Below are 11,078 nucleotides of genomic sequence, written 5' to 3'. Positions count from 1 at the left end.
AGAACATTCTGTCTGTCCCTGCCCCATGGCCACCTGTCACCAGCCACCCTCCAGGTGTGTGTGTGTGGACCTTCTAGAACATTCTGTCTGTCCATGCCCATGGCCACCTGTCACCAGTCACCCTCCAGGTGTGTGTGGACCTTCTAGAACATTCTGTCTGTCCCTCCCCATGGCCACCTGTCACCAGCCACCCTCCAGGTGTGTGTGTGGACCTTCTAGAAAAATTAGAGGAGGAGAAGTTGATTTGGGTCTCCTGGGGCCGAGGTCCAGTTCCTGGTGGCCGACTCCATGGCTCTGGCCCAAGGGGAGCAGAACAAGATGGCGGCAGGGCCTGGAGGAGGAGAGCAGCTCAGGACAGGGCACCAGGGAGCAGAGAGAGCTCTGCTCACCAGGGACAGGACAGAGACCCCAAAGGCACAGCCCAGGGACCCCCTCCTCCAGCCACACCCCACCTGCTGCAGTCACCACCCAGTGAGTCCATTCAAGTGGATTAATCCACTATGAGTCTACACCCAGTGAGTCCATCCAAGTGGATTAATCCACTATTAGTCTACACCCAGGGAGTCCGTCCAAGTGGATTAATCCACTATGAGTCTACACCCAGTGAGTCCATCCAAGTGGATTAATCCACTATGAGTCTACACCCAGTGAGTCCATCCAAGTGAATTAATCCACTTATTAGTCTACACCCAGGGAGTCCGTCCAAGTGGATTAATCCACTTATTAGTCTACACCCAGGGAGTCCATCCAAGTGGATTAATCCACTATGAGTCTACACCCAGGGAGTCCATCCAAGTGGATTAATCCACTATGAGTCTACACCCAGGGAGTCCATCCAAGTGGATTAATCCACTATGAGTCTACACCTCTCACAACCCACTCATCCCACCTCTGAACCTTCCTGCGTGGTCTCTCACGTGACCTGAAGGGGGACATGTCACATCCAATCCACATTTTGGGAAACCTCCCACACCACAAAACTGTGTTTCAGGCACAAAATTATTGAAAGTCTCTTGTGGAGCTGGATGCGGTGGCGCTCGCCTCTGATCCCAGCGGCTGGGGAGGCTGAGGCAGGAGGATGGCAGGGTGGAGGCCAGCCTCAGCAATGTCGCAAGGCCCTAAGCAACAAATCCGTCCACCCTCCACCCAGCACCCACCCGCCCTCTGCCGTGGGTGACAGGACCCTCAGGTAGCACCTGATTTACTGATGGATACCTTCCTTCCTGCTCCGACTTGGGGGCCACCCTGACCTTCCGAGGGAGCCTGGAATGTTCCGCCCACCCCCAGGCGCCCTGTGTCCACACTCTGGCTGCTGGCCTTCGGCTGGAGGGACGCAGCCGTCCCTGCCTTCCCGATGACGCCGGGTCCTGCGTCAGGCTGAGCTGCGTGGTCGGGGTTGTGGTTTGCAGGGATCATGAGGACCAGGAGGGTGTGTGTCACGTCCCCGGGGACTCGTGACCTTTGACATCCTGAAAAGGTCATCCAGGACGGAGGGACTGGTCCTCACTCCCATGAGTCACTGTCCCTCCTCAGGGCCCAGGTCCTGGGAGCTCTCGGGTGACCGTGGAGCAGAGGACAGGCGCCTCCTGGGTCCCCCAGGAACACAGGCTCTTCTTCCTTCAGTTGTCCCAGGGTGGACAGCAGCCTGGGGACACGTGGTCAGGGCCACCAGGGCGTCCCCCTCTCGTCCCTCTGGGTCCCTGCTCAGAGCAGCTCCCTGAGCCCTGTGGAGGGCGGTGGCCGCGGTCCCAGCCCCCACCCCTCCCCCGCCTCCTTCCGACAGGCTTTTCCGGGTCCTGGTCCCCACGTGGCTTCTCTGTCCCCTGTCCCCAGCTCTGGGCACTAACTGAGCCCAGCTCCTTGGCCGGGGTGCCCGGAGGGTCCCTGGTGTGATGGAACTACCTTCGGGTCTGGAGATGAGCAGGTGGCCTGGCCAGTCCAGCTGGGTCCTAGATGTCACCTCGGGGTTCTCACAAGAGGGAGGAGGAGGCGGAACCTCAGATGGGAGGCCTGACCTGGAGGCTGGGGTAGAGGCCAGGATCTTGGAAGGGCCTCCACTTCCTCTGCTGGACTCTGGCCTCGGCAGGACGCCTGTTGGGGGGACTCCTGGCAGGGACCTCGATGCCCTGAGTGTGCCCTGTCCCCGTGGGCCACCTGAGGTCATGTGTCCGTCTTCTCCCTGCGGCCTCCTCCTTTTCCCCCTGAGTTATTGGTGCCTTGGCCACAGGCCGGACCCCGTGGCTGCCCACGAGGTCCCTTGTCACTGCCCTGCAGCCCGGGACCCTTGTCAGTGCAGGTCCCCCATACCCTGGGGGTCAGTGGGACCAAAGTTACTGCACACTCCGTAGAGTCCAGTCGTGGTGGACACACAGTGGCCTCTGGTGGCCAGTCTGGGGCTCCTGCTCTTGAGCTCCTCTGCCATGTCACCTGGGACAGTCTCCTGCAGGACTCCTCAGGTACGCCACCTCCGTCCCTGGTGACTGCTCACAGCCTCCCTTGGGCTGAGGCTGGCTTTGAGCTCCCGATCCTCCTGCCTCAGCCTCCCCAGCCCCTGGGATGCCCCGCCTCCTGCCAGCCTCCCTGTTCCCGCAGCCCCCGCGCCTGGGGTCAGCCACCGTCCCCACCCCCGGGCGATGACGATAACGCCAGGCTCTGACAGGGGCCGCCCGTCCCCCGCGGTGGCTGAGCATCCAGGGCGACTGCGCTTGCTTCCTGCGAGCGCTCGCCCAGTTCCCTTTCCGCGCCTTTAAACGGTGGCCTCTGCCGCTCACTCAGGAGCTGACACTTGGGGCTGCCCGTCCCCTTGTCCCCTCAAGCATGAGGCAGCAGCTCCAGCCCTGGGCCGCGGCCACCGTCCTGCTGCTGGGAGACCTGGTGGCCTCGGGGGACGTAGCAGGAGCCGCGGGTGAGAGTCTCCCGGAGCCGCGGGTTCTCTGGGGTCCTGTCTTCCCCTTGGGTTTCCTTCCTGTCCCCCAGAGGGGACGGGTCCCCTGCGCCCTTTTTCTTCTGCTATTTAGAGACAAGGTGTTGCTTCCGCTGAGGCCGGCCTCCAGCAGGCCATCCTCCTGCCTCAGCCTCCTGAGGCATCTCCCACGCCCTCCTGGCCTCGCTCCTCACTTTCCCCAGAGCTTGGCCGCCGGGCAGCGACCCTGTCACAGGACGCTGGCCCCCGGCTCCAGGACTTTCTAGTAACTTCTTAGAAAACGCTGACGTTGCTTTTTTTTCTTTTTTCTTTTTTTCTTTTCTTTTTTTTTTTTTTTGATGCTTTGTGGTTTGCCTTCTCGCCTCTTGTCTCACGGGGGCTGCGGTGGAGCCGGGGTCGTTCATTGGGGTGGGTTTGCCCTCGGTGCTTAGGAAGAGCAGGAGGAGGATTCAGGAGGCCGAGGCAGGAGGATGGCACTCGGGAGGCCAGCCTCCACAACTTAAGGAGGCCCTGAGAAACAAGGTCTCCGCTGCCGACCTGGGAAGTTGCTGATGGGATTCAGCAGAGCTTTTAGACACCTGCTGTATACTTCATGGGGGGTCTCCTGCCATCCCAGCCACTGGGGAGGCTGGGGCAGGAGGATCGCATATTGGAGGCCAGCCTCAGCTTCGTAGCGAGGCCCCGACTCTAAATAAAATATCATCAGGGCTGGGGACGGGGCTCCCTGGGCTCCGTCCCTGTCACCCAAACAGAAAAAGAAAAAAGAAAAAAAAAAAGAGGGAAATTGAGAAAGTGGGTCACCGCGGAGTCGCAGCAGCAGGTGGGGGTCCGAGGGGTCTTCGTGAGGCCGCTGGCCGTCCATTTCCATCAGCTTGACATCTCCAACATGCCCAGGGGACAGTATTAGGTTTGGAACCTGAAGCCATGGGGAGTTCCCGGCGGAGGCACGGGAGGAGGCTCGGCAGCCTCAGGAGGCCGAGGCTGTGTCCCTCAGGGTCGGGGAGAGGCTGGGAGCCAGGACAATAAGATGAAGGAGAAGCAGGAAAGTCCCACCTTTAGAGCACAGGTGACCTTCAGGGCTGGCCTGAGTCCCTGTGCGTCATGCCCTCGGGGTCCATCCCCGTGACACCCGGAGTCAGAGCTCCGTCCCTTTTCATGGCTGACTAATACTCCACCATGAGAAAAATGACCGCCTTGCGTTGATCCAAAGACGTGACCATCTTCAGACCATGAGGTCCGTCATCAGAAGTCCACGCAAGGCCAGAAGGCTCACGTTGACCCTTGGTCAACGCAGGTGGCCTGTGGTCCCGAGTGGGGCCACAAGACTTTTCAAAAAATTAAATTCCATAAAAATACAAATTTTTTTTTGGGGGGGGTACCAGGAACTGAGCCGGGGGGGGGGACTTAACCATGGAGCCATGTCCCCAGCCCCTTTTATTTTTTTTAATTTAAATTTAGAGTCAGGGTCTCAGTAATTTGCTGAGGCTGGCCTCCACCTTCCCATCCTCTTGCCTCAGCCTCCCGAATTCCCTAGCCAAGTGAAGTCGCTTCTCCACCTTTGAAAACGGCGTCGGAGCCCACGTCACCTCAGAGGTCACCTCCGAGAGCATCTTCTCGAGGCTGGTGAAGGAGCAGGAAGCACGTTAGAGGCCACTATCAGTTTCCAGAACTCGTTTCTTATCTCGCAAACCCGAAACTCTGTCCCCGCTGAGCAAACAAGGGGCGGTTCTTCCCCACGGCCCGGGGGGGGGGGGAAGTGCCGCTGTCCCTCCATCTCTGCAAATGGGACTCTTCGGGGACCTCAGAGGAGCTGAACCCTCCCCTATTTTTTTGTTTTATTTGTTTTTTTTCGGAGCGCCTTAGCTTGTTGCTGGCAGCAGTGTTTTCCACGGTGCTCGGAGGGTGCGGCTGGGGATCTTGAGGGCACCCACCCAGAGTCGATGCATGATGGGAATTAGGCTGCACCCCGAGACACTCTCCCCGCAGACGGCAGCAGAGAAAGAAAAGCCAATTTGGCATCGAAATCGAGGCATCTGTCTCTGTCGTGGAATACAACTCAACCCTGAAAAAGGGCGCCCCTGGGGCTGAGGTGGGAGCCGGGACCTGCCTCCCCGGGTCACTGAGCCTCAGCAGCGGGAACCCCGGCCTCCTGCTTCTCTGTTGAGCCAGAGCCTCCGTCTCTGCGGCTGAGTCACCTGGGCTGGGGAAGTGCCAGCCACAAGGCCACTTGTACTTTCTGGGTGGGGCTTTCTGGCCGCCGCGGCTTGACCTTTTCCCCGAAGGTCTGAAGGGGGACCCGGTCGTCGCCCAGGGCCCAGCCGTGAACCCCCTGGAATTCCAGATCCCGGGGCGGGCGGGCTTCAGGTCCGGGGTGCTCCAGGCTCCCCAGCTGCCCGTCTTGGATGGACATGCGTGTTCATCTCTAACGGCCCAGACCTCCTTCTCCAGGGCCGTCGTCGGGTCCTGTGAGCCTGACACCGTGCTCAGCTGCACTGACAGCTCAACCCCAATAACTCATAACAAAACAGACTCAGGATAAGTCGACGCAGTCACAGAATTATTCTGAAAACCAATTTTCTCTTTGACTTTTAGAATTTTCACTTCCTTTTTTTTTTTTTTTTTTAGACTCCCGTGGATGGGTGTAACTGAAACCTCAGAAAGACAAACTGCAGACCTGGGGGTGGGAGGATAACCAGAAGGACTAACTTTGTTAAAAAAAAAAAAAAAGAAAAGATCTTGGCTGCGCCTGCGTCCTCATAGGACAAGAAGGCTGCCATTGCTCCATGTATTCTGAAGTCTTTTGACCTGGGCTCGGAATGTGCTTTAGTGGCCTCTTTCTGTCCCTTCCCAGGAGAAGACCTGCAGCTGCACATCACCTGCTTCAACTTCGAAACGGTGCAGGTCACTTGGAACGCGACTGGACACCCGGGGACCAACCTGAGCTTCTTCTACACGTGAGTGTCCTCGGGCGCAGAATCCCGTGTCCCCGACATAGGAACTGTCTCCCTTGGGCCAGAAATCCTGGCGCCCGCTGACCACGGCCGGCCGTGGCCTCTGCCCTGAGCCTCTCCCGGCTTCAGAGCGTCCACCACGGGGGCTGGGGGTGGCCACGTGGGGGTTGGGTCTTTCCGAGGATCTCGGCTGATTTCTGAGAACAGGGGACCGTGCTGTTCCCAGGCTGATGGCGCCGCAGATTAAGGGGAAGAGGCAGAGCCGGGGCGAGGTCCCGCGGCTGAAGGGAGGCACAGGGAGGGGACCGCTCTGGGTTTCCCAGGGGGTCACGGGGGGGGGGGGGTCGCAGGGTGGAGGTGAGCCCTGAGGCAGAGGCTAGACTCGCAGGGGACCGGAGTGAGGAAGCCACAGAGAGAAGATCGGATCAGGCTCAGCCCTGATAACGCACGTTGCACCTGGGGACTGTCACAGCAAGTGCCCCCACCCACGCAGCTCTCCCTCCCGCCCTGGAGGACCCGGGTCCCAGCCTCCCGGCACAGCCTCCAGGGAGCTCCTCCTGCCTCTCCAGCTCCTGGGCTCCGGGTGGCCCCTCACTGCAGTCTCTGCCTCCGTCCCCACGGGGCTCCTCCTCTGGGTCTGTGTCCCCTCCTCTGTCTCTGGGGAGGACACGGCCATGGCACCGGGGGAGGACGAGGTGCCCACGTGGAGTCCGAGGCCGGCCACTCCTGGCGGAGGCCGAGCTGCAGAGGCTGAGCTGCTCGCTGGCTGAGTGTCCCCGTCCCCCGCGCAGGTTCTTGGGGGGCGCGGGTCACCGCCCCTGCACCAACTACACGCTTTGGCAAGGCCACACGTCCGGGTGCCTGCTGGCCGCCCGCGACGACATCCTCCACTTCTCCATCAGAAACGGGAGCCGCCTCCTGGTCTCCAGGAGCCAGTGGGTGAGCGACTACCGTAAGTGCCCAGGAGCGAGGCCACCGTCCAGTCCCCCGGGGACGCCCCCCTGACCCCCAGCTGGGCAGATTGAACCCAGGGACCCTGGACCTTTCCATTTTTTATCGAGATTCGGGGCCTTTGGCCGAGTTGCTCAGGGCCTCACGGAATTGCTGAGGCTGGCCTCCAACTGGCCATCCTCCTGCCTCAGCCTCCTCCTCCGTGCCCATGTCCCCTCCTCTGTCTCTGAGGAGGACACGGCCATGGCCTGAGGGCCGCCTGACCCAGGAGGAGCCCAGCTCAGGACCCTGCACTCATGACCTCTGCAGAGACCCTGTGCCCACACCAGGTCCCTTTTGGGGTTGACGGGGACCTAGAACTCGCCCAGACCCCAGTCCGGTCCTCACCGACGTCAGACCACTTTGCAGACTGAGGGCTTCCCTCTGGGGGACACCCATGTCCTCGGGATCCTGGTCAGGACTTGTAGTGGACATGCCGTGGGGACAGACACATGTCCGCTCCCGCACGTCTGCAGCGACGGGGTCTGGCCCCACCCCGGGGTGGGGGGACCTCCCGACCGGACCCTCGCCCGGGGCTGAGGTCTGTGGTCCTCCTCCCCAGTGAAGCCCGGCTCCCCCAAGGACGTCCACTTCCGGTGGCTGCAGGAGGGCGTCTCGGTGACCTGCTCCGACCTGCCCTATGGGGGCCTCCTCTACGAGGTCCAGTACAGGAGCCGCTTCGACGCCGAGTGGGAGGTGAGCAGGACGCGGCTGGGGGGAGGGAGGAGGGACGGGGCCTCCCTGACGTCTGTGGTCAGCGTCCAGCAGGGAAAGCCCACCGGGAGCTTCTGTGCAGGTTCCCGGCTGTCTGCCCGTCTGTCTGCCATCACTGTCCATCATCCACCCGTCCGTCCATCTGCATCCGCATCCCACGCCTGTATTGGTACCCAGATCTCTAGGGCCAGAGGCCTGGAGGTGACTTCAGGGGTGGCCTCGGGCACGGATGGGGTCAGCCGTCAGGTTGTCACTGTGGGCAGGGTTTCTTGGGGGGGGGCAGTCTAGAGGCCAGGGTCCTTCCTCTCTGTGGGTCCTCCCCGTCTTTCTGCTGAGGCCCTTCAACTGATCGGACGAGGCCCACCCCCGCATCATGTCGAATCAGATTTGTGATTGATCAGTAGATCGATATGGTACCGGGGACTGAACGCAGGGACCCTTCACCGCTGATCCGTGTCCCCAGATGGAACTTTCTTCCTTTCCAGCCCCATTTCTGACCCGTAAATCGCGTGTTTTCTGGAGAAAGCAACGTGCCGGGTGCAGGAGGCGACAGGAACACGTTTGTTGAAGGACGGTCCACTGTGCACGAGCGCGAGTGGGACCCCTCCACGTTCCCGCGCCAGGGCAACGCTGAGATGACAAGTGGCTTCCCGAGGGCCACCAAAGGGCACTGGAAGGACGTGGGAAGGCCAACCCGGACTCCCACCCTGTGCAGACGCACAAGGTTCCAGGGTGGAAGACCCCGGCCCAGCCCCTAACGGTGGCATCCGATCTGTCCCCAGTCCAGGGAAGCGACGACGTGCAACGTGACCGTCGGAGGGTTGGACACCCAGAAGTGCTACAGCTTCCGGACCCGGGTGAAAACCACGGAGGACCAGTACGGCCCTCAGGCCACCCCCAGCGACTGGTCCCAGGTGACGCACTGGCAGAGGGCGGAGCCGAGAGGTGAGCGGAGGATATGCAAATACATGCAAATGCACGCAAATTCACGCAAATCCGCCCAAACGCATGCAAATACACGCGGATGTATGCAAATGCGCGCAAATTCACGCAAACCCACCCAAACGCATGCAAATACACGCGAAATGTATGCAAATGCATGCAAATATATGCAAATGAAGGGAAAACATGCAAATGTATGCGAAGGTATGGGAAGGTATGGAAGCTACGATGTGCAAGACCACGGACGGACGGCGACACAGGTGTGACCCACAGCCAATGGCTGAGGGCGGGGCACAAGGTGGGTTAGATAGAGGGATGGGTCACAGGTTGGTGGACAGACGGACCACCGACGGGCAGATGGACAGACCTCCTTCCCTTCGGTTGCAGACTCCTGCGAAGAGGAGCCCGGTGCTCGCGGCCCGCGGTTCCCCAAGTTCGTCCTCATCTCCAGCGCGGTCACCCTCCTGACCCTGTGTCTCCTGCTGCTGTCCTTATGGAAACTGCAGAGGTAGGGACACCACTGTCCCCCACGCAGGGTCCCGGCCAGCTGCCCACGGCTGTGTCCAGGAGCTGCTCAGAGCGGGGAGGACTCCTTTGAGGGTCACTCGTGGTCACCTGAGTCCATGGCCAAAGCAATAAGGCGGCCGGGCAGGGGGCTGCTGCTGCTCCCCTGGGGCTGGACATGTAGCTCGGGCCGTGTGCAGAAGCCCTGGGTCTGACCCCAGCAGGACAGGCCACCTGAAGGGCAGAAGCCCCGGGTTTCATGCCCAGCACCACGAGCCAGGCTGTGGACCCAGGCCGCTCCTCTGGTTGCAAAGATGAACCGTCCACGCACACGTTTCCGTCCACTCAGGACCCAGCAGGCCATCCCTGGGGTGGGGCCGGGGGCCCAGGGGCCTTTGCATAACTGCTCCCTCGGGTGACTCCCCTTTGGGTCCTTCTCTGCGCCCACTCACCGCGGCCCCTTCTAGCTTGAGAGACCCTGACCCGCCCCGGTGGGGGCCGTTCCAGGGGCCGATGCCCAAGGTACCATTTCTGTTCCTTGGATGCGGTTCCCATAGCAACGCCCAGCAGCGGGCTGGGCTGCCCTTCCATCTGGGGCTAAGATGCCCCCGGCCAGGGCAGGGCAGGGTCAGGTGGCCATCACAGGTGGACAGCGCAGAGACGCCTCAGGCACCAACTTCTCCAGATGGATTTCTTCCAGTTCTTTCCACGGAGGGGACACTACGGTGGCTTTTAGGGGTGTCCCCAGGTCTGCTCAGCGCCCCAGCCCGTCTCACGGGCTTCTCTGTTTCATCTCAGAGTGAAGAAGCTGCTCGTGCCCAGTGTCCCGGACCCAAAGGGCAAGTTCCCCGGCCTCTTCGAGCAGCACCAAGGGAACTTCCAGGTACCCTCATGGCGCCACTGGACACGGGTGCCAGGCCCTGCCCTCAAAACCTAGGAGAGGGAAAAAAAATATCATTTCTTCTACCCTCTTAAGTTCCGTGACTGGGGTCTGCTAATTAAAAGGGCCAGTAACGCGTGAACTAGGAAAAAAAATTCCCTATTTCTTTATATACATGTTGGGGGTTCCCCAGCCCCAACATGGGGGGCCTGGGAGACCCTCTGCAGCGATGGTCCTGCATTTGCAAGACCATCTGTGCCCAGAGAGGTTGGTTGTGCTGTGCTGTCCCCGAGCTGAGTCCCCGTGTCCCTTCTTGGCAGGCGTGGATCACAGACACCCAGAACGTGGTCCCGCTGGCCAAGGCGGGAGGCCTGGAGCCGGAGACCCCCCGGGAGGAGGCCCTGGTCATCCACCTGCTCAGGAGGGAGCCCGAGGGGCCTGCCAGCTCAGGACCCCCGTGTCTGCAGACAGGGGAGGGAGAGGCCACGGGGGGGTCCCCCCAGCTCCCTCCCCAGGCCCCCCAGGGTGGAGACAGGGTGTTTCTGGGAGACTTCGCCTTTGTGATGAGTGACAACTCCTACATGATGCTGTGAGGTGGCCCCTCCAAGGCCACCGTCCGGATCCACGCTGATGTCCAAGGACACGAGAAATATCAGGACTTCACCAGAGCCCCCTGAAGACCACCACTCACAAAGACCGAAGGGAGGACATATCCAGGGTGCCCTAATATCCACTCCCTCCCTGGGTGCCCCCAAATCTTCCCCTTTCAACATTCCCCTCCACAAATTGTGCCTTAGACCTTTTCTCATGCAACCCGGGCAGGGAGACGAATCTCATTTTTACAAAGGCAACAGGCCACCAGCGGGTTAGGGGTGCAGCCTGGGATCCCCTATTTGATGGCTGACCTCCTTTCGAGGGGTCAGGGCTGGGCCACATTGGCGACCTGCGTTGGGGGAGATGCATATCAATTGCTTTAATTAATTAAATGCATATGAATCGCTTCCCGGAAGGGGGACTTGGCCATCTTTCCCGGGGGCCCTTGTGGACCACGGTGACCCCAGGGGACCCTGAGCCTGGATGCCTGTCTGCAGGGCCCCTGCGACTCCCTCCCGGCCCCCGGGACCCACCCGCACCTCGGCTCCGCCCACTGAGAAGGGCGGGCCGTCTCTTGGTG

The 11,078-nt window shown here is 60.9% G+C and overlaps 1 protein-coding gene across 2 annotated transcripts; it reads left to right on the top strand.

Annotated features, from left to right (window-relative positions):
* Positions 1-2,817: 2,817 nt before the first annotated feature.
* Positions 2,818-10,850, top strand: CRLF2 (cytokine receptor like factor 2; the record flags this gene model as incomplete). 2 transcript variants are annotated; one of them, XM_081276632.1, is made up of 8 exons in its annotated part: positions 2,818-2,905; positions 5,775-5,877; positions 6,666-6,826; positions 7,427-7,560; positions 8,361-8,523; positions 8,908-9,028; positions 9,823-9,907; positions 10,225-10,850. In XM_081276632.1, 8 exons carry the CDS (start codon positions 2,818-2,820, stop codon positions 10,495-10,497), a joined length of 1,128 nt encoding a protein of 375 aa, XP_081132758.1. In that variant the 3' UTR covers positions 10,498-10,850. The 2 variants fall into 2 exon arrangements, with proteins under 2 accessions (XP_081132758.1, XP_081132759.1); XM_081276633.1 differs by lacking the exon at positions 2,818-2,905 and having other exon boundaries at positions 5,670-5,877; positions 6,666-6,813.
* Positions 10,851-11,078: the final 228 nt, after the last annotated feature.

This window comes from Spermophilus citellus (assembly GCF_964194105.1).
Source record: "Spermophilus citellus genome assembly, chromosome: X".
NCBI classification, from domain to species: domain Eukaryota; kingdom Metazoa; phylum Chordata; class Mammalia; order Rodentia; family Sciuridae; genus Spermophilus; species Spermophilus citellus.
The sequence above is the reverse complement of the archived record's forward strand: the minus strand, read 5'-3'. Positions and strand labels throughout refer to the sequence as shown.